We start from the raw sequence: 23,563 nt of genomic DNA, 5'->3' as shown, positions 1-23,563 counted from the left end.
CAGGAGCCCATGGCAAAACTGGGATTCCACTTCCAACATTGCCTATTGTCACAGACTAGAGGAGATTGTTGGCTGGAAACATTTTGTGTGTGGGGGAGGAAGGGGCAGGTCCAGCCTTGCCCTGCCCTGCAAGCCCAGCACTGCCCTGCCCTGGAAGCCCAATCCCCCCAGAGCCTCTATCCCAGCCCAGCAGTGGCTGCCAGGCCCTGGCACAGCACAGGCAATGCTCCACAGCCACCTCTGCAGCCCCCAGCCCAGCTCCTGAGGGACCAAATGAGCCCAAGCTCCACCTGGGGGAAGGGCCCAGGAAGACCAAGGGGTATTGAAGGCTGAGCACAAGGCAAGCACACATCTTGACCCTACCTCCTCTTGGAATTTCCATCTGAACACTGCTGGAATCCAGGAGTTGGTAGCTCTGTGTGTGCTTCTCTGTATCTTTTTTGTCTTTCTCTCTTTCTGTGTCTTCTTCTGTTTCTGTGCTCCTGCAAATTTGGATTAACATTAAATTGAACAGGCTTAGAGTTTGTGAAGTTGAATGGGCCAAGTCAATGCTTGGAGAAGTGGCTTTTTTTGTTGAGTCAATGTCTGTTGTGGTTTGACATGAGAAGAATTTTAAAAAGTAATACAAAACTTGTTGTGTAACTGACAATCTGTTAAACTACTAAGATGCTGAACACGCCTCTGTGAAACACAGATGTTAAAGATGAAAACCCCAGGAACCTCCTCTTTCTTCTCCAGTCAACAAAGAAGCAGTGGCCCTGGCCCCATCCCCCATCTCAACCAAACCAAACCAAACCAAACAGGAAAACAAACGAGGCTACAAAACCCCAACCAGAACAGAGCTAGCCACAGCTATTCAAATCTTACCATCAATGCCCCTCCCCCCAACAACTCAAACCAAAACCCCTAAAGCCTACAACCCACACAAAATAACCCTACAACTAAAATTAATCACAAAAAACCCAAAAACCAAGCATAAAACCAATCCCAACACAACTTCAACGACAAGTTACCAGCAGGTCAGGTTTTAACCTTTTCAATACTTCAATCCTCCCATGAGTGAAGAAAAACAAAATACAAGCATATTAAAAAACACCACAAAACAATCAAAGTCAGTAAAGAAGAAATTAAATTGCCCCCCAAAAAAAGAAGAAAAACATCTTCAAACTAAAATCCTCTTATAAGCTATAAAGAAAAACTCTTTTACTATATAACACATAAAACAAAACAAAACAAAAATAATCAAATTAACATCAAACAATATCAAACAAAAACCTACATACTAAGATAAAAAAATGTTAAATTAACTGTTATTTCATCAAAAGTTTAAACCAAAAAAAAAGTAATCCAGTGCCTCCAAGCGAAGATGTATATTCCGAGAGATAAAAAAAAATTAAAATAAATAATAAAAATATTTACCTTTAAACAACTCATCTTTAAAACAATACCCCATAAGTTGACATGGCCCATCAACAAGCTTGAAAAAAGCTTGTAGCAATAAAAACAATTTCACAATAACAAAATTCCACAGAAAACTGTTATCCATGACAAAATTAGGAACCACAAAAAAACTATTTTTCCTCTGGAAAAAAAATTCCCATAAACTTAAAAATAGAAACTTATCTCTCTAAGAAAACTAAAAAAAGGCTGTTCTAGAAAAAAACAAGGTAACTAGAAATTTTTATTTAAGTTTATTTACATCGACAGTAAAAAAAAAAAAAAAAAAAGTTGTTAAGAAAAAAAAGTGTTCCAAAGAGTCTATTTTAATTCTTACTACCTTTTTTCTTCCCGTTATTTTTTAAAAAATTGTCTGTATACCTTATTGAAATTTTAGGCCGTTTTACCTTGCTCCTAATCCTATCTCACAACAAAATAAATACATAAATAATTAACCAACAATAAAACCCACCACACTCATCAATATATTAATTAGGAAATCTCAAAGTTAGAACAATCTTGCATTAACAAACCAAAACCATTATAATGTCGAAACATTTTGCCAAAGTTTCTCTGATTTTCGAAAGTTCCCAGTAAATGCTGTTTTATTGTTTTGAGCTCCTGAGACTCTCTTGATGATATTTCTCCAGTGCATCCAACTCAGAGTACACAAACAATTGTAATTGCTTTTAAATGTCTCACAGAGAGAGTTGTTTGGGGGTTGGGGGTCAGGGCTTGTGTGTCCTGCTTGGCACAGCCCAGGCAGGGCTCTCCCAGCCACATTCCACACTCCATTTCCCAGCTGGAGCCGCTGGTGCCTCTGAGTTGTGCTGCCCCAGCCGCAGGGACGCTCTCCTTGTCTGCCCATTCCCCCACGGGCTCTGGCCAGGGATGGCCTCAGTGGGGGCTGCTGACATCCTCAGCAACTTGGAGGCTGCTGCTGAATTGTACTGCTGCAGAGGCTTGTTCAGCCTGCAGCTCTTCAGTGCAGGAATTCAGTGTCCCAGGGCTCATGGACATTCAAACACCTTCACAAGCCAAGCCTCTGGGAATAAATTGATTTAATTTCAAAATCTTTTGTGGTTATTAGACAGATTCCAGCAGTGTATTCAAAGGGAATATATTATACTTACAAAGATAGTGAGGGAATTTCTTTTTGCTCCTGTTTAGGTTTTTTTTCCTGTTACTACATTGATATGTGCAATCTCCACTTGACACTGAATCCAAGTACCTCCTCATGCAGTTTGAGTAGATGTGAAAATCAAGACCCTTCATGGCTGACAATCCATCAGACTCTGTCCCTACCCCCACCCCACCATTTCCCCCAGCCAAGGCCTGGCACTCAGAGCAGCCTTGTGCAAATCTGAGCTCCCTCCAGCCCAGGCTGCACCTGCAGCTTTCAGCTCCTTGGCTCCAACTCCCAGCTGCTTTCCTTGCAGAAGGAGCTGCCCGAGACACAGAGGGATGTTCATTTCTTGTCAGCCAGCAAAGCCAAGGCAAGGCACAGCTCCATCAAATGCAAAAGTCATTCTTCTGCTGTATATTAAATCCCCTTTCCACAGCAGACAGTCTCAGAGCAATGGAAAACACCTTCTGTGCCCAGCACAGATCCCAAGGTCCCCCCAAACCCTCCCTGCCCCGATTCTGCCCAGATTAACTCTTTGCACACTCGAGTCACAGGCTGCAGTCAGGAGCTCCCTCCATGCGCAGAGGGAGGAAAAGAGAGGACGTGGATGAAGCACTCTCCTGTGCAGAGCCAAGGTCCATGTGCCCCTGCAGTGGGAGCCACAGCTCATCAGGTTTGTGTCCTTTTGGGTCAGTTACTCTCAGGGGTGGATCCTGTGGAACATCCTTTGCTGGAGTCTGTGGCTCCAGGTGGACCGGGGTGAAACCGGGGGACAGGGACCCTGCTGGGCATGAACAGCATTGGACTTGTTGGGAGAAACTGTGAGGGGCAGCTGGGGCAGAGGGACCTGACACAGCCCTCCTGGGATGTCTCAGCCTGCTCTGTGAGGTCACAGCTCATTCTCTAATGTAACACAGCTGGTCTCTGATATCACAGTCTGCTCTGTGATGTCAGACCTCTGCCCTGTGATGTCACAGCTGGCTCTGTGACAGCACAGAGGCAGTCTATGATGCTGCAGCTGCTAGATAACCTCACACAACCCCCTCTGTGATGTCATAGCCCACTCTTTGACCTCATGTTACCAGATGATCAATTGCCTCCACCAGGTGAGCTGACACCTGGAGCTTGTTCTCCAAAACCCCAGGCCTATGGAAACCACACAATGCCCATTGTGTCAGAAGGGGAACTGGGAGTTCACCAGCCTCAGTGTCCTGCCAGCTCAGCCAGGCCCACTGGGACATTGGGGTCCACGACCACCAGGGACCACCAGAGAGACCCCCAGGACAGAAGAGCACATGGGTAAAGGGGAGAGGAAATCTGTTAATGATTTTGGGGAAATGATTATCAGATGTGTGTTTAGTCCAGGACAATCAATGAATATGTGTGCAAAATGCAGAAAATAAACAGAAACTTTCCTGTACTCAGCACGCACGGCTTTGGGAGGAGCTCTCCCCCGTGCATCCGGCTGAATAAAGAATGCTGCTTCCTAATGCTGCATTGGTGTTAAGGAGTTTTCTGTTTTAGTGAATTTTTGGTAGCACTCCCACTGCCAAGGAAAGCTCTGTCTCCTGCTGTTCACAAACAGAGAAGGGCTGGTGGCAGATGTGGGAGTCAGAGGCTGCCCTCGGACACAGTGACCATGAAATAATCAAGATTTCAATGTTCTGTGAGAGAAGGAGGGGCAGCAACAAAACTTCTACCCTGGAATTAGGAAGGGCAGACTTTGGCCTATTCAGGAAGCTGATTTGGGGAGTACTGAATCAGGAATGATTTTTCTAAAGGAAACAGCCCTTAAAAACAAAGGGGTCCAGGAAGGATGGACACACTTCAAGAAAGTACTCTTAAGGGGGAAGGAGCAGCCTGTCCCAGTGTGACAAAAGATGTGCTAGTGACGAAAATGACTGGCCTTGCTGCCCATGGAGCTTTTGTGGGAATTCAGGGGAAAAAAGGAGCAGCAACTCAGGAAGTGTTTAAGGATGTTTTTAAGTTATTAAAGAAGAAAACTTGAGAGATGAATGTGCAATAAGAATTAACCTCGTGGCTTCTGTAGAAAAATACAAATGTTTCTGTAAAAAAAATTTATAGCAAAAGGAGGGAGAAGGAGAACCTCTACTCTTTATTGAAGGCAGCGGAGAATATGGTAACTGAAGATAAGGAAAGGGCTGAATTGCTTAACATCTTGCCTGTTTCAATTTTCAATAATAAGACAGGTTGTCCTCAGGACAAGTAATCTCCTGCTCTGGTAGATGGGCACAGGGAGCAGAGCAGCCCTCTGGAATCCAGAAGAAAGCACTTGGTGACCAGCTGAGCCACTCTGATGCTCTACAAGTATCTCTGGGATTGGATGGGATCCATCCCAGGGGGATGAGGGAGCTGGTGGATGACCTCCTCAAACTGCTCTCCATCATTTACCATCAGTCCTGGTTCAGCAGGGAGGTGCCAGAAGGCTGGAGGCTCCAGTGTGAGCCCATTCCCAGGAAGGGCTGGCAGGAGGATTTGGGGAACTGCAGGCCTGTCAGCCTGACCTTGGTGCCTGGCAAGGTTATGGAACAGATGACCTTGAGTGCCATCACAGGGCACCCACAGAACGACCGAGGGATCAGAGCAAGCCAGTGTGGATTTCAGTATCTGAATTGATGATCTGCATGAGGGGATTAAGTCCACTATCAGCAAATTTGCAGATGACAACATGTTTTCTGTGAGTATTGATCTGCTGGAGGGTAGGAGGGCTCTGCACAGGGCCCTGGACAGGCTGGATCCAGGGACCAAATCCAACAAGGGGAGGTTTAACAAGTCCAAGTGCCGGATCCTGCACTTTGGCCACAACAACCCCTGCAGCACTACAGGCTGGGGACAGAGTGGCTGGAGAGCAGCCAGGCAGAAAGGGAGCTGCAGGGACTGATGGACAGAAGGCTGGACATGAGGCAGCAGTGTGCCCAGGTGGCCAAGAAGGCCAATGGCTCCTGGCCAGGATCAGGAATGGTGTGGCCAGCAGGACCAGGGAAGTGATTCTTCTCCTGTGCTCAGCACTGGTTGGGCAGCGACCTCGAGTGCTGTGTCCAGTTCTGGGCCCCCACAGTTAGGAAGGACATGGAGGGGCTGGAACATGTCCAGAGAAGGGCAACAAGGCTAGGGAGGGGTCCCGGACACAAGTACTGTGAGGAGTGGGTGAGGGAGCTGGGGTTGTTTATCCTGGAGAAGAGGAGGCTGAAAGGAAACGAGGCAGTGTCAGGGCACAGGTTGGACTTGATGATCTCCAAGGTGTTTTCCAACCTTGCTGATTCTGGGATTCTCTGAAACCACCCTTGGAGCAGTTGCAGGATGAGTTCTGGGACTCCTCTCCAGAAGCTCCAGCAGCCCAGGTGCCTCAGCTTCTCCTGCCAGCCCCAAAGCCCATCCTGTCAGTCCTGCAGAGCCTCTGCAGCTCCTCCTCATGGCCCAGAACAGGGAGCCCCACAGGCAGACACAGCAGCCCAGATGTGCCCCCCTGGCCTGGGGTGCCTGTGGCAAGGGAGCAGCACGGGGCACTGCAGGAGCCTGCAGACAATTGCTGCAGCACTTGGAGGATGATCCTGCTCCCCAAGGGACGTTCTGATGGTGCCAAGTCAGGAACTGCAATGGGGAGTGGGGCCAGAGAGGAAAGGGCAAAAAGGGATGGGCTGTTTGCAAGGGAGGGAACAGGAGTGGGCAACTGGAAGAAATTTGTACCAGGGAAGAGTAAAGAAAGCAAAGGTGAAGCCAAGGAAATGCTCAGGGCAGTTTGGGGGTGGCTGCCAGGCAGCCCTGGCTCTGAGCAACAGCGTCTGCAGTGGGGCAGGAAACTCCCAGCTGATGGGAACAAACTTTCTGGCTGAGTGCAGAGGCCAGGACAAAGCTGAGTGCTTTCCCTGGTGGCCCCCAGCCCTTGCTGGCTCCAGGGGCTGATGGCATTTGTGCTCCCTCAGGTTGATGTCCCCACAGCAGCAGCATGGGGGTGCTCCCGCCTGCTGTGTGCAATGCAAGCAGGGGCTCCTGAGCCAGTGCTGCCGTGCCTGTGCCTGCAAGGATGGGGCACCTGTGTGAGCTGGGGGAGAGGCCAGGGCTGCAGAGGGGGGATGGTGTTGGCAGCTCCATGAGGACGCTCTGGGACGCTGCCCTGGGCTGTCCAGCGCACTGGGAATGGATCAGCCCCTGCTCTGCTGCTCCTTCCCGTCTCCCCCAGGGCCCTTGCAGAGCCCCAGCCATGCTGTTTGCCCCCAGCCTGCCCATGGCCACCCTGGGGCTGCTCACCGGGGTTTTCTGTGCTCAGCATTGGCCTGGCCGTGTTCTTGAGAGAGCCTGGGCAAGGAGGCTGGAGCCCCCAGGCCCTGGCCTGAGGCGTCAGCGCTGCCCCAGCAGTGCCCATGGCCTGTCCCTGCTGCAGCCCCGGCACTGCCACCCCCAGCACTGTGCCCGGCCCCGAGAGCACTCAGGCCCTACAGCAACACCAGGGCCACCAGGGCAGCGGGGCAGGGCCACGGCAGCAGCACTGCCAACACCAAGTGCTGCTGCTGCTGCTGGGCACAGCTGCTGGGCCAGCACTGATCTGCCCCCAGCTCTGCACACAGACATTGCTGCTGCAGCTCCAGAGAAGGCAACAAAAGGGCATCTCTGTAGAAAATTTTCCTATTTAATGGGAGTTCCTTTAGTTCCTTTAAAGCCACCGAGAGTGCAGCCGTTCAGTGACACAGTCTGGCCACAGGGAAGGTGGAGGGAAACAAAATGAGAAATGGCACAAACAATGACATTTATTTGAAATCATATGAAAAAAGTAAAACAAAGGGAAAAACTCTACAACTAAACCAACAAGAAGTATCAAAGATGACTTTTATTACAAGTGATTTGCAGAAAGTGTCCAGCAGTTTAATGTTCCTGAAAGCATCCAGTCATCAGTCTCCACACTGCAGCCTTGAGCTCCTGGTTCCTCAGGCTGTAGATGAGGGGGTTCAGGGCTGGAGGCACCACCGAGTACAGAACTGACAGGGCCAGATCCAGGGATGGGGAGGAGATGGAGGGGGCCTTCAGGTAGGAAAATATGATAGTGCCAACAAAAAGGGAGACCACGGCCAGGTGAGGGAGGCAGGTGGAAAAGGCTTTGTGGCGTCCCTGCTCAGAGGGGATCCTCAGCACGGCCCTGAAGATCTGCACATAGGAGAAAACTATGAACACAAAACAGCCAAGTCCTAAACAGATGGAAAACACAAGAAGCCCAAGTTCCCTGATGTAGGACTTGGAGCAGGAGAGCTTGAGGATTTGGGGCACCTCACAGTAGAACTGTCCCAGGGCATTGCCATGGCACAGGGGCAGGGAAAATGTATTGGCCGTGTGCATGACAGCATTGAGCAAGCCACTGCCCCAGGCAGCTGCTGCCATGTGGGCACAAGCTCTGCTGCCCAGCAGGGTCCCGTAGTGCAGGGGTTTGCAGATGGACACGTAGCGGTCGTAGCACATGATGGTCAGGAGGAAAAGCTCTGCTGAAACAAAAAAGATGAAAAAAAAGAGCTGAGCAGCACATCCTGTGTAGGAGATGGTGCTGGTGTCCCAGAGGGAATTGTGCATGGCTTTGGGGACAGTGGTGCAGATGGAGCCCAGGTCGCTGAGGGCCAGGTTGAGCAGGAAGAAGAACATGGGCGTGTGCAGGTGCTGGCCGCAGGCTACGGCGCTGATGATGAGGCCGTTGCCCAGGAGGGCAGCCAGGGAGATGCCCAGCAAGAGGCAGAAGTGCAGCAGCTGCAGCTGCCGCGTGTCTGCCAATGCCAGCAGGAGGAAGTGGCTGATGGAGCTGCTGTTGGACATTTGCTGGGGCTGCACCTGTTCATGGAGAAAGGACAGTGACAAGTCAGCAGAGGATGCTTTGAGCCAAACCTGGGCCATTCCCTGCAGACTGTCCCGCTGGGACTCACCCAGCCTTGTTCCTGCTCTGGGAAAGCCATCACCCAGGTCCCTGCCTGAGCTCCAGTTGTGCTGGCTGAGTGTGCCAGGAGCAGCCAGGCCAGTGTGTGGGACCTCTCGAGGAGCCATCCCTTCTCCACTGCCCTGGGTTTGTGGCCACTTGGCAGAGGAACAAGGCTAGTTATTCAGGATTTGTCAGGGGAATCACTCCTAATGCAGAAAGGCTTGGTAGCATCTGCGCTCACACTTCTAAAGAATATTAGGGGTTGTATTTAGGAATGTTTTTCCTGCCCACACATCATTCCTGGCTCTCTGAGGTCAGAAATCCCCAGCATTTCTGCTGCACTCAGAGTTTGCCACTGAGAGATGGGAGAGGCAAAGGATTCCCTGTGGCTCAGAGAAGGTGAGGGGCTGCATGGGCTTGTTCCCAACTGCCCTGGCTTTGCGCCTTTGGCTGCAATCAGGGCACAATCACACTCCCGGCTCACCCTGGGATAAAGCAGACCCTGCCCCAAGCAGAGGGATCCCTGAATGTCTCACCCTCTCTAAAGGTCTCTGGGCAAGGTCTCAGCACCCCCTTGTGCCAAGGACACTCACGGCTCCCTTAGCAAACCCAGCAGCATTTCCTCAGCTCTGGCAGCTCTGCCCTTCCCCGGGGGACATTCAGGGAACTCCCAGAGGCTCTGGCACAGATTTGCAGCCAGGAGGGCAGCTCAGAGCATGCAGGGGCACAGCAAGGAGATCCCCGGCTGTGCCCATGATGGGATCTCAGCGAGGGGGCTCAGCTCATTCCCCTTTGCCATGGACTGCTTTGCCCACAGCCCCACAGGTGCCAGGGAAGCTTGGACACCCCATTCCCATCGGCACCCCTGCCTGGCAGCAATGCCAAGGGCAGTGCCTGACTCAGCTGCTGCAAATGCCAGAGCCTCCCTGAGAGCAGCAGATCACAGTGACAATACCAGGGCAGTGCAGAAACAAGAGAAGATGTTGTGGTGCTGTGCCTGAGAGGGCAGGGCAGAGACAGCCGGGCACTCAGGACAGTGTTCCCGTGCCCAGCTGTGCCCAGCACCTCCCACACACCAACAGTGCCCTCCTGCCCCCAGCACTGCTCTCTTCAGCCCCCTCTCCTTCCCTGAGCATCTCCCTGGGCCTGGACATTCCCTCCTGAGAGGAGCCTTGTCCCTGCCAGCGCTCACAGAGCCCATCCCACCCTGTGTGCCCTCGCCCCGGCCCTACAGAAACCTGCCTGTGTGCAGGGCCCTGGCTGGGGCAGGCTCTGGCTGCAGGTGGGCAAGGGCAGCTCAGGAGAGCCCTGCTGGGCCCTGCAGAGGTGATGCTGCTGCTGTCCAGGGCTGAGCAGTGGCTGAGGGCCCTTTGGGAGGCTCCCAGCAGAGAGACTGACCACCCAAAGTGACAGTTCTGGAGTCTCTGTAAATGTTCAAACATTCCTTTGATGATCCTGCTGTGTCCCTTTCCACTCAGAATGTTCTGGGATTCTGGGATTACAATTCCTCTGCTGCTTCTCTCATCCCCCTGTTACCTATAATCAAAAGAGAAATAAACCCTTGCAACAGTGTTAGAAGAATAGAGTAAAAACCAGACCTTTCTTGGAAGCTTCCAGGTGTCCCAGTGGGAATGGAGCACACCCAGGCCCTGATTTCAACAATTTTTAAAGGTTGATTAATTGGGATATTGAACAGGAACATCCAATAGCAGATTCAGTTGCCCCAGTTACACACCCCTGGGTCAACTCATTGCAGCAGGTCCCAAGGCTTCTTTGCCTTCACTTTTTGTAATGACTGCTCATATTCAGGTTAAAAAAAAAAAAAAAAAAGAGTTCCTATAAGTCCTCTTCCTATAAGACTGTTTAGTATATCAGGACTATATAAGAGAATAACGCTATACAGTATTTCAGGAATATATTTAGACAGTCAGGTTTTTGTTCTAAAATCTTAAAATAAAGTAAGGAAACATACTAGAGTTTTTTAAGGATAAAAGTTTTCATAGTATATAACAGTAGTTTAATAGAGTTAATTAAGAGTTTATTAAAGTTAAGCAAGGATAATAGTTTTTTACAAATATAATAGTAACTTAGAGAGCTATGAATACATAAAAATGTAGAAAATGCAAAAATCTTTTTGTCATCACCCCAACTTTCCCATCCTGTTCCAAGTAGGAAATTGAAAACACTCTCAGGAAAGCTCCTGATCTATAACAGCAATCCCAGGCTTACCTTCTATGGGAAGTGTCCTCTGGAGCTGTGCCCAGGCTGGTCTGGAGCTGGGAGCAGCCCTGCCCCAGCCATCCCCTCTCAGCAGCAGCACCTGCCCTGCTCAGGGTGGCTCCTTCCCCCCACAGCTTCTCCCCAGCGCTGGCAGCAGCTCCCCGGGCCGGCTGAGAGCTGTCCCTGGCAGGCAGCAGAGTCCCTGCCCCAGCACAGCGCCCTGGGCTGCAGGAGCCTGCTCTGCAGGACAGCCCTGGGCACCCCTGGCTGCTCTGCACAAGAGACAATCAGAGAATGTACTCACAGGGTCTGTAGGCATTGGGATGTTCCAGCTGTAGGAGATGGCTGCAGGAGCTGCAGCTGCATTGTCCTGCAGCCAGAGGTTCCTGTGCCAAGGGCTGGCAGGGATTCTGCCCCAGGCACTTCTCAGCACCTTCCCAGCCCTGACTGATTGAAGCTCTCTGTGCCTCTGTGCTGTGCCTGGGCTGGCTGCAGGCAGTGCCCCAGCCCTGCTGGGCTGGCAGAAGAGCTGCTCATCAAGAGAAATGTGCTTTTCAAGCTCTTCTTGGTTACCAGCAGCTGCCTCTGTGCCAGGAGCCCAGCCCAGCTCAGCAGCACAGCCACAGCACAAGGACTTTAATGAGCCTCTGGGGCTTTGTGCTCAGGCCCTGAACATCAGTCCCTGAGAGGCAGCTGAAGAAACCTCTGCAGAACTACAAGTCACAATCACACTCCAAAGTTTCTTGCACTTTTAATGGGTCCCAGTGAGGGACACGACTGAGAAAGTGTCCCCAGGCCCCAGGCAGAGCAGAGAACTGCAGGCAGTGATGACAGGTGGGGACAAAGAGAAGCCAAGGCTTGGTACCCTGGGGCACAGCAGGGTCTGTGCCACCAAGGGCTGGCAGGAGACACCTTGTCCTGAGCCACTGGGGCCTCCTGGCACAGCCCCAGCCAGGCTGGGCACTGGCAGCCCCTTGTCCTGCCCTCAGCATCCCCCCTAGCCCACATGCCAGTGGCCTCAAGGATCTGCTGGAAGGAGTCCCTGGGGAGCCTTGGTCAGCAATGGCCCTGGGGGCTCCTTCATGCTCCCAGGGACTGCAGGCTTTTCAAAGGACTTTGGGTTTGGCTTTTGCCTTGGAGTCTCTGATAGCTTTTTGCAGTCATGGCCTCCAATTATCTGCTTTAATTAGTCCCTGGAGAGGCTTTGTCAGTAGCAACATTCAGTGGGACTGATTAATACTTCATAGTACTTCTGCTTTTTAGCTACTTGGTGTTTCCCTTTTGGTACAGACTCTGTGAGAGGTTTGTGTAATCATAGCCCCAATTATCTGCTTTAATGAGTCCCTTGAGAGCTTTGTACTGACACCCAGTGGGGCTCATTAATACTTTGAGATACTCAAGGTTTTTAAAGGTACTTTGGGTTTTGCATTCCACACTGAATCTCTGAGAGGTTTTTTTTTGTGCTATCCTGGCCTCCAGTTCTCTCCTCCAAGGAGTCCATGAGGAGCCTGTGTTGGGGATGGACCTCATTTGTACTCCTTAATGCTTTGAGACACTATGGGGTTTTCTTATGATTTTGACTCCTGCAAAGGTTTGTGCAATCTCTCAGGCCCTGAGGTTCCAGGGCTCAGCTCCAAATGCACCTCAAGGCTCATTAAGATCAAGCAAGTCCTGGCAAACCATGGTTCTGCCTGGATTTCCCTCCGGTCTGGGGCAGTTCATCAGGAAGGATTCCTGCTGCTGTTATGGGGAAATATTTCGAAGGGGTTCTATGAAAGATATATTCCTATTTTAAAGGGTGTATTTTATTAATATTCTCTTTAGAGAAGAGGTGATTGCAGCATTCTGTGATTGATATCGGTGTAGGGCCGCACATTAGGAGGTCTGGCCAGGTCAGAGAAGTTGTACCTTGGAGCTGACCCAGTGTGGACAAACTTTGCCTCACATTCCCCAACCTCATGTGAGAAGCGATTTTCACTTTGAAAATATTGAATGGTTTATTAAGATCTTATCAAAATACAACAGAAGACTGAATAAAGAAAAGAACACAGTGCTGGGAGGAAAGCATTCAGACACCAGGTGCTCATCTACAAAATGGATGTTCTGTCTTTTATACCTCTAGCCCCTCCCAAAGTCTTGTCAATCGACTCCTTCTTCGCTGTCCAGTGGTGGAGATCACTTTCTTACAGCTTGATTGGAGGTCAGGTGCTGCCATAGTAACAAGCCCACCCTCCCAAATGCCCTGACTACTGAGGCCATCCTGTGATGACAATGCAAGGGGGAGGGGAAATATAACTATACATCTACACAACTTCTCTTAACATATACTTAATATTCACCCCTTAATTGTGAGAGTCAACTGTAGGACTACTCATCTATAACAAACCCCCCTTTACTTTTTCTAGGAGTCATTTTGCTCAAACAATTAAGTAAAAAAATTTCTCTGGTGAATGAGTCATACCAGCATCTGTTGATGTGGGCAGAGACAGTGAGAACAGAAGAAAAAAATCCCAGGTTTTCCTTAGACACAGTCATTTGGAATGGACAAAAGGGCATCACAGAGGTCCAGTGTGGCTTTGACTCCCATCTACCGTGCCTATGTGGCTGCTGCCCATAGTCAGTGTACTTCAGGGATGAGTAGAGAGTCTGACTCGGTCCTGCCCTCTAGTCCCTGTTGAATTAAAAGACAACTGAGGAATGGTAGAGGTCTGCTATGGCCTTTTGTCCCTACCTTACCATGCCTATGGGGGTTGCTGCCCACAGCAGGGCTATGGAGCCTTCTTGCTAGCAAACACAGGGGCCAACCCGGTCTTGCCCTCCTTCCTTCACCTTATTTTCTTAAAGAAGCTGTGCCATTACCTTTTACGGTCCCTTGTGTCCTTCCCCTCAAGAGATGCTGGTAATTCTCACCCATTAAGACAGGAAGACAGTTCTCCAGCTGGTTGGTGAAAGCTTGACTCTACTTTTTGGGTGTCTTGGTGTTTTTCTGGTTGTCTTTCAGTCTCTGCTTGAGAGTCAATCTTGTTTCATCCAGTCTGGATGTTATAATCCACTCTTTGGGTTCTTCTCGTGGGCCTTTGACTCTATTGCCATGCGTCCATCCCCGCTCTGCAGTTTGCACGGCTGATTCCATGGTGAGCAGTGCCTGAAAGGGACCTTCTCACTGAGGAGTTAGAGGCTGATCTCTCCATGACTTAATCATCACCCAATCCCCAGGATTAATATTGTGGATTCTGAAATCCAGGGTGGTAGTTTGAGGAATTGCCCCTTTATGTCTTAGCCCTTCTAAGGTTTGTGCTCTAGACAGAACATATTTCTTGGCAGTGGTTTCCCCTTCCTCATAGGGGGCAACCTTCTGGGGTGAGGTCAGGAAGGGTAACCCAAACATCATTTCATAGGGGGACACCCCCAGATCTGACTGGGGTGGGGTTCTAATTCTTAATAAGGCCAAAGGGAGACATTTGATCCATGACATTTGGGTTTCAATCATTAGCTTAACTAGAGCTCTTTTCAGAGTTTGATTCATTCTCTCAACCCAACTGGAACTCTGTGGATGCCATGGAGTGTGTAACTCCCATTTCATTCCCAGGGGCTGAAAAACTTTTCTGCAATATCTTCGATGTGAAATGAGTTCCCTGGTCTGAATCAATCCTGCTTACCATCCCATATTGGGGAATGATTGATTCTAGAAGTGTTTTACTCACAACATTGGCATTGGCTTTCACAGTGGGTACCACCTCTACCCAATGAGTCAAGTTATCTACTATCACTGGCAAAAGTTTCCACCATTGTACCTGGGAAAGCTCCATAAAGTCTACTTGGATGTTTTGAAATGGCCATAAGGCTAGTTCTTGCTTTCCTCTGGGTGTTTTCCTCATGATTTTCTTGTTCACTTGTTTACATATCACACATCATTCAGTTACTTGCTTAGCTATTCTGAAAATGCCTATGCAGCCCCAGTCCCTTAGAAATTGATCACTTAGCTCTTGTGTACTCCAGTGTGTGGTTCCATGTATGCCTCCTAGCATTTTCTTGGCCAGGGGTTTATTCAACACTCTCTTCCCATCTGCTAATCTCCACTTCCCTTTGTTATCTTTCTTGGCTCCTATTTTGAGGAGTTCTTCCTCTTCTGTCCCACTGAATACAGGGACCTTTTGCATTTCTCTCATGAGGCTTAATACTATCATTAATTTTTCTCTCCCTGATTTGGCTGCATTCTTAGCATCAAAATCTGCTAAATTATTCCCTTGTTCTTCTTGAGCCACCCTTTTTTGACGTCCTTTAACATACACCACTGCTACTTCCTCTGGCAATTGTAAGGATTCTAATACCTCTAAAACAAGTTTTATGTGAATCAGTCCCTTTCCCTTTGAATTTAATAGCCCCCTCTCTTCCCATTTTTTTCCAATGGTATGAACTACTCCAAAAGCTTATTTTCAGTCTGTATATATTTTTCCCCTTTTCTGTGCCAATATTTCCAGAACTCGTTTTAGGGCATACAACTCCCGTGCTTGGGCTGACCAGTTGGAAGGTAACTTTCACTTTTCCATGGCTACCAACCCTTCATCCACTATAGTGTACCCCGATACCCTGTGCCCCTTTATTACCTGTGAAGATCCGTCGATGTACAATCATTTTCCACCTTGGAGTGGCTGATCTGTTAGGTCCTCTCTTACTTTAGTTTGATAGTTTATAATCTCTAGGCAATCATGTATTAGTTCCTCACCTGGATCTCCATACCAAACTGGGCAGGGTTGAGTTGGTTATTCACCATTAGCTCTAAACCATTATCTATTAAGATGGCTTCATACTTTAGCACTTGGGAATCAGTGAGCCATCACTCAGCCTTTCGGCTTAGGATACTTCTACCTGAGTGTCAGGTATATATTTTCAATTTTCCCCTAAAGGTTAATGCCTTGGTTTGAAAAGACAGGTGTCCACTGAGGAAGGCAGGAGCCTCCCTTGAAATGAAAAATGTAAACCCCCTCCCTCTGAATTATTATCATTTTGAAATTAAGATGCACTCAGGCAAAGATGTGGGAATAGGAAAAACGGTTCTTTACTAGGAAAACTAAAAATTCAAATGTAATAGTACAAACAAAAAAAAAAAACTACTGACAGAATCAGAACATCTGTTGGTCAGGGTGTTAGTAGGAGTCGGATTGAATGGTGGCTGCAGTGCTCCTGGAGCAACAAGTGTGGTTCTGTTGGAGCAGGGATCCTGTAGAAGGGTGTAGTTTTCCTCTGAAGGTCCAGTGGTGGTGTAGATGGGCCTGGTCTTCCTCTGGGAATCCAGTGGAGAAAAATCTGCTCCTCTGGGAATCCGGTGGGGAAAAGGCTGCTCCTCTGGGAATCCAGTGGAAAGGCTGTACTGGTGTCCCAAAATCTCAGATTATATCCAGGTAGAAATGCCTGGCTCCTCACTCTGGGCAGAGAATCTCACAATGGGATGATGTCATTTTATCAGTCATGCAGTGACACTCAATGGCCCATTAATAGAAGAGATCTCCCCTGAGGGAGGATTGGTTGAGGCAAAGATAAAGAAAACTGCCCAATTAACAGAAGATAACTGCCCCACCTCTAAAAGACAGGAATAGAATACACACCCAGCTACATCTTTCAACTTAAGACATTTACAAAACTTGCCATTCTTAGTTCAAACTGAGCTTTGGCCTCCCTAATTTCTTTTCTACATGCTCTGCCAGCCCCTTAAATATTTCCTGAGAGACCTGACCCTCCTTCCAAAGATGATACATTCTCTTTTTATTCCTAAGTTCCTCCAAAATCTCTTTGCCCTTTCAGGCTGGACATTGGCACACACAGACAGTCTGTTCCTGTGCCCTCAAGATCTCTGTTTTGAAGCACTCCCACCTTTCCTGAAGCCCCTTGTTTTTGAGGGCTGCTTCCCAAGGAACTGTCTGAATAAGTCTCCTAAACAGGCCAAAGTCTGCCCTCTGGAACTCCAATGTAAAAGTCTTATTGATTTTCCTCCTGATTTCACCAAATATTGAGAACTCTATAATTTCATGATCACTGTTCCCCAAGCGGCCTCCAACCACCACATCTCCCACCAGCCCATCTCTTTTCACAAACAACAGATCTAACACAGTGCCTTCCCTGGTGGGCTAACCCACCAGCTGCAACAAAATGTTGTCCTACACAAACTCTAAAAACTTCCTGGACTGCCTCTTTTCAGCTGTATTGAGTTCCCAGAAAATTTCTGGCAGGCTGAAGTTGCTTACAAGAACAAAGGCTGATGATCCAGAAACATTCTCTAGCTGCTTATACAATGAGTTGTCCACCACTTCTTCCTGGTTGGGCGGACGAGAACAGACTGCCAGGAGGATGTCAGCCTTGTTGGCCTTCCCCCTAGTTCTCACCCATAGCAATTTAACTTCATCATTATTAATCATCATTAGTTTCAATTTCTATGGTGTCAAAACCCTCCCTAATATAAAGGGCCACCCCTCCAGCTCTTCTCCCTTTCCCGTCTCCCCTGAAGAGCTTGTAGCCATCCAGTGCAGCACTCCAGCCATGTGAGTCATCCCACCACGTTTCTGTGATGGCAATTACATCATAGCTCTGCTGCTGCACCATGGCCTCCAGCTCTTCTTGTTTGTTCCCCATGCTGTGCATGTGACGGATAAAGGAAGACTTGCACATCCGATGATGAACAACAAGCCTCAAACTTTATTGATAGACACGCATATTTATATTGGTATTAATAAGGCTAATACATATTGCAAAAGGCGAGCTCATTATTGGTTAGCTACTTATCAATCGACTACACCTACTTCTGCATTCTTGTAGTGATACTGTTACGACTTTTCTGCTTTTCTTCATATTTCTAGCTGATTTCTGCTGACTATCTATCCTCCCTTTTCTACTGTTGCAGCAAGGGCACAGTGTCCTTGCCTTATATGGACACTGACTTCTGGCTCCTTTACCTATCTCCTTGCTTAACCAAGGGTATTGCATCTAAATGGCCTCTTTCAGCTAGCCAACTGTCCACAAAACTCTCCACATTTCCCCCGTTTTCTTTTTGGGCCAGAAATGTTGTATGCCAGGCCTTGTCCATCATTTGGTTAACCATTCTTTGTAAGCAACTAAATAAGCACGGTAACACAAGCATTAGCAATACAATAACAACTAACACCCCTATTGCATACATAACCATTGTTCGCAGCCAAGGGCCTAATCCAAGACTTTTTAGCCACGCTTCTAACCCCAACCCCTCTTCTTCTTTCAAGGCGTGCAGCCCTTTCTGGAGCTCCTTGATTTTTGTATGTATGGATGTGGAATGATCCGATAAATTCATGCAACACATACCCTCAAATTCTTCACAGCCATGACCCTGAGCCAATAGTAGAAAATCAATTGCTGCTCTGTTTTGCAGTACTGCATGATTAACACTTTCCACATCTTTGGATAGCATGTCCAATACCTGAGAGGTGGTATTCAGCTCGTCTTTGACCCAGCAGCCTAGTTGTTTGGCCAAATTCATGGCTTTATTAGCTGCCCCTCCAGGTAACAATGTGGCTACTACCACTTGTCTCAGTTCGCCCCAGAATGCGGGTGGTCCTATTCCCTCACAACTGAGGTCATGCAAGCTACGGCGACGCCTGGTCGTATTTTGGCTCCATTGCATAAGGAGGGTTACATTGGGGTGAAACATGGCCAATTTCCCAAAGTAACAAGGTCCCCCTTGTGGTTTCACGGGGACTCCATTCCAAGCTCTATCCCCACAAATCAAGAATACTCCTGGGGGTAGTGCTTTTGGCTCTGTAAGTTTGACTCCCTTGCAATGACTATACAATTGGCTGTGCACGGCTGACGGATCCAGGCGGGAATTTAAGGCTGCCCAGTATTTTCCATGCTGGTTAAAATTGTCTGCATCTTCTGGTTCAAAACTAAACCAGCCCCCTGTAACATTGTTCAAACTGGCGTTAGCACTACCAAATAAATCGAGTTCCTCTGGCGGGGAAGCCAGAGTGTGATTCAAGGCCAAAACAATTTGACATTGCCAGCACCCGTGAAAGCTGTGATAGCTCCTGCTATTAGTGACGGACTTCGAATGGGCTTTGTTATCCAGTCCCATTCTATCATCCATTGGAGAGGGCTAGGGTGTAGTTTGCCCGTCTCTATAACAGCTCCAGCTGCTAGGAGAGCATCCTGCAGCTCCTCAGAGTTCAGTAAATACCAGTCAAGTGTCTCCTTTTTTATTGGTAACCGTATTACAGCTGGCTCCACTCCTGTAACCTGAATTGTTCTGAGGCGTCCTTTCTTAATAAGAGACGCAACCATTTCAATTTTTGTTCTTAAAGTTCTTTGCTGCTGTAATGGTGGGGAGAGCCACTCTAATACCCTCTGCTCCCCCGTTTTCTTTTCAAGCTGAGATAAGGCACCCAAAATATGTACAGGACTATTCCACAAGATAATATCAACAGGTAAATCAGGGTTCCGGCGCACAACCTGCCCAGAACTAATACAGTCAATAATACCCCGCAACGCATCCTTTTGTGTTGTTGTCAAGGTGACCGGTGTAGTAGGATCCGTACCCTTAAGCAAGGGTCGTAAGTGCTCCAATAAGTGGTTAGGGATCCCAACTATCGGCTTCAACCACTGTAAATCCCCAAGTAATTTCTGTGCATCATTCAATGTCTTTATGTGAGTTGTAAGTTCCAATTTTTGGGGAGCAATATTTTGCTCAGTTAGGATCCACCCCAAATATTTCCATGGTGCTGAGCGTTGAATCTTTTCAGGGGCAACTACCAGGTTGAGCTGTAATAACGCCTTCTGAATTATTTCCACGTGTTGATCCGTAAATGGTTCAGGTTGGCTGAACAATATATCATCCATATAATGATAGATGATACAATGAGGCCATTTTTGGCGCAGGGGTTGTAGCGCAGCATCGACATACAGCTGACATAAAGTGGGGGAGTTGCGCATGCCCTGTGGAAGAACAGTCCATTCAAAATGCTGATCTGGTCCATTTCTATTAACTGCTGGCAGGGTAAATGCAAATCTCTTGGTGTCCTGTGGATGCAAGGCTATTGTGAAAAAACAGTCCTTTAAGTCTATAATTAGCAATGGCCACCCCTGTGGAATCATAGCAGGGTTTGGCAGACCAGGCTGCAAGGCCCCCATTGGTTCCATTTGATCATTAACTGCCCGTAAGTCATGCAAAAGACGGAAATTCCCCGACTTCTTTTTAATCACAAAAATAAGAGTATTCCATCGTCTGGTAGACAATTTAGGATGTCCCTTGTTTAAATTGCTCTTCCACCAGCTGATGGGCATGCATGAGACTCTCCCCTTTTAAAGGCCACTGCTTAACCATCACAGGCGTATTAGTTTTCCATGTGAGTGGAATGGGGAAAGTCCAAGCAATGGCAATTACCCCAAAGGGTGCTCGTTGGTCAGTACCACTCCCAATTGAGCCAAAATGTCCCGACCAATAAGGCACTGCACCGTAGGTGGTAATGTGACTACCGAGAAAACTGTAGTTAACCATTGTCCATCCACCTTTACTTGCAAAGGCGGCGTCTTACTGGCAAGGGTAAGTCCTCCCACTCCTGTTAGGGTATCCGCTGAAGGGTAAAGTGGCCATTGACGGGGCCAATGCTCCGGGCTGATTATACTAGTATCAGCTCCTGTGTCCAACAGTCCCATAAGGACAATCATTTGTCCCCGAAATTTCAATTCCACCTTTTTGCGGGGTCGCTCCCCCAAGTTCATAGTCAGCAAAGTAATTCCTGTGGATCCAAATCCTGGATCTGTTGGCTCCTTCTGATCACGTGGGGAAATGCTAGCAGTAAGCTGCGGCAGTGGCACCAATTGAGCAATACACTGACCCTTTGCAATGGTAACCGGAGGAAAAAGAGTATATGCCATTATTTGTATTTCTCCCGTATAGTCTGCGTCGATCACCCCTGGTAACACAAATAATCCCATCATGGATGCTGAGGAACAGCCAAGCAGCAAAGCGCCGATTGTTTTGCCTTGAATTTGTAATGGTCCATAGGCTCCTGTAGGTATCCTGTGTAGCTGAGTGGTTACGATGGAAACATTTACTGCTGCTGCCAGGTCAGGTCCGAGGCTGCGGGTGGTGGCTGGCTGTAGACTGCAGGTGGAGCTGATGTCACGGCGGCGATTTGTGTCCGGGCGCGACCGTCCTGCGCGCTCCTCCGTCCGTTTCCCGATCGCCGGCGACAGGCAGCTGTGTTGTGGGTATCCGAGTGACAGTACTGGCACCACACTCCTCCGGCTTGGCATTCTCGGCAAAAATGACCACTCCCCCCACACCGATAGCATTTTGTTGGGCATTTTTTCGGTGCTGGGGTTATGGCTGCGGAGACTCGGAGAGGTGCAAGAGCAGCTAACACCTGACTTTGAGAGGCTTTTGCTTGCTCCTGAAGACCCTCCCCCAATTGTTTAATAGCATCCACTAAAAATGCCTGAGTCCCAGTAGGGATTTGGGCCATCCTCTCTAATGCTTCCTCTATGGACCAGTTTGCCCCTAGGGTGCTTAATACGTTTCTTGTGGATTGATTACAATTCTGAAGGGCACATTGTTTAATAGTGCACCTCGCATATACTCCGGCACCCCTGCTTTTTCTATAGCAGTTGCAGCTCTATCTATAAACGTGCCAAATGCTTCATCTCGTCCTTGCTTAATCCCCATATACATTGGTACACCACCCGGCTCCTTCACTTGCTCTATAGCCTGCCTCACCAACCTCATAGCCTCTCTACACTTATCTGGTCCTATCAATGCCTGTGCCTCTGTGCGAATAAATGCACCCAATCCCATCAATTCATCTGCTGTCACACCATGCAAAGGATCTCCCTGCTGTCTTGGTGTGGCTACGCACTCATTAACCAGCGCTTGCCAGTGCGCATTGAACAGCAGTTGCTGATGTTGTGTAAAAATCAATCTCGCTATCCCTCTACAATCAGCAGGCAAAAGTATCTGCGTACTCCAAATGTAATCTAGCATTTGCTTCACCGGCTCGCTCGTCACTCCAAACTGGCTAACAGTCGCTCTAAGCTGTGATAGCAATTTCCAGTCAAGAGCAGTGATTGTTACCTGCATTCCTCCCCCTGCGACCGGCTGAAAGACTGCCGGGAATGCCAGCGCTGAGGCTGCCTCCATTAACCCCCTGTCCCCCTTATCCAAACAGTCCTTGGCCAGCGCTGCCCACGCCTCCCTCCGTTCCCTGGCAATGGCCTCCGCTAGGTCGCTTTTCGCCCCAGGAATCGGCTCATCACCTGACGGGGGTGAATTTATAGGTGGCTTAGGGCAGGACTGTGACCCTTTCGGGGGTGTTAGTGATTCGGGGGGCGCTGATGGCTCACCGGAGGCTCTGGCATTGGAAGCAGGAGGCGGGGGGGGCAGGACAACGCTATTAACGGCAGGAGGTAACGGAGTAGACTGGAACCACTCCTTATCATAGTTCCTATTTCTATCTTGAGCGACCAATGCTTGCTCTGCTCCCTTCTTTTCTGCCTGATACTGTAAAAGCTCATTATGCACGACCTTCCATAACTTCCCTAACTTTTTCGCTGTTTTATCATCCTCCAGCGTAGCCTCCCACAACTTATCCCCAAATTTACGCCATTCTGATAGCTCATGCACTGTATGTGGATTCTGAAAAAACCCCTTTTCATATCCATAAGCTAACAATCCTGGCAATTCCTTATGCAAATCTATTTCTTTTACTTGCCTTCTCTGTAAAAAGGCAGTGAAGAAATCATATGGTGCTTGCCTCCCCATACCTTTTTTCGTCAGCGCTGTTGCAGGTTTCCCAGGCTCCGGCAGCACGTATGGCCAGGACTGTCTGTACAGCTCCTGGGGCCCGCAGACCGCAAACCTGTGGCCGGTCTGTTTGTACCGTTCCCCCTGCGATAGGAACCCAACCCTACTTCATCTGTCCGTGGCGGGCGTATCACGTCAGTCAGGGTCGCCATTTGACGGAGAAGGAAGACTTGCACATCCGATGATGAACAACAAGCCTCAAACTTTATTGATAGACACGCATATTTATATTAGTGTTAATAAGGCTAATACATATTGCAAAAGGCGAGCTCATTATTGGTTAGTTACTTATCAGCCGATTACACCTACTTCTGCATTCTTGTAGTGAAACTGTTACGACTTTTCTGCTTTTCTTCATATTTCTAGCTGATTTCTAGCTGAATATCTTCCCTCCCTTTTCTACTGGTGCAGCAAGGGCACAATGTCCTTGCCTTATATGGAAACTGACTGCTGGCTCCTTTACCTGTCTCCTTGCTTAACCAAGGGTATTACGTCTAAATGGCCTCTTTCTGCTAGCCAACTGTCCACAAAACTCTCCACACCCTCCCACTGCCTTGTCCTGTCAGGGCTTCGCAGCCCCTCATCCCTTGGTGGCCCCGTCCCCACAGGGTCTCCCCCAGCCCGGCCAAGCTGCCCGGCAGCAGCGCCGCAGCCCCACAGGAGCTGCAGAGGAGCCCCATCAAGAGGCACCTGGGAGCCCTCAGCAATGCAGCCAGCAGCACACGGGCAGGAGGACGCAGATGGCGGTTCCTGCCTGGCACAGGGCTTGTAGCCATCTGCAGGCACCGCTCTCGCAGGGATCCCCGCAGCTCCGGCCCCTGCCCACCCGCTCTGCCGGCAGCACAAAGGCTTCAGCAGAACCACCAAAGGCCAAGGGGCTTCTGGCCACTTTCCCTGCAACACTGCACGCCTGGGCAGCTTGCTGAGCCCAAGCACCCTTTTCCCCCTCTTGCCCTAAGCCCTGCAGACCCTGGGCAGCAAAAGAAAGCTCCGGGCAGTCTGGCTAGTACAAAACATCCTATATTCATATGCTAAAGAAAAGAAC

The 23,563-nt window shown here is 48.9% G+C and overlaps 1 protein-coding gene and 1 pseudogene across 1 annotated transcript; one reads left to right on the top strand and one right to left on the bottom strand.

Annotated features, from left to right (window-relative positions):
• Positions 1 to 23,563, top strand: part of LOC119696322 — a 2,199,709-nt pseudogene that overhangs the window by 2,033,559 nt on the left and 142,587 nt on the right.
• LOC119696345 (olfactory receptor 14J1-like) lies at positions 7,407 to 8,377 on the bottom strand. Its single transcript, XM_038126053.1, has one exon. It carries the CDS (start codon positions 8,375 to 8,377, stop codon positions 7,445 to 7,447), a length of 933 nt encoding a protein of 310 aa, XP_037981981.1. The 3' UTR covers positions 7,407 to 7,444.

Source organism: Motacilla alba, unplaced genomic scaffold (genome assembly GCF_015832195.1).
Source record: "Motacilla alba alba isolate MOTALB_02 unplaced genomic scaffold, Motacilla_alba_V1.0_pri HiC_scaffold_28, whole genome shotgun sequence".
In the NCBI taxonomy this organism is placed as follows: domain Eukaryota; kingdom Metazoa; phylum Chordata; class Aves; order Passeriformes; family Motacillidae; genus Motacilla; species Motacilla alba.
Note: the sequence above shows the minus strand (reverse complement) of the source record. Positions and strands in the feature narration are given on the sequence as shown.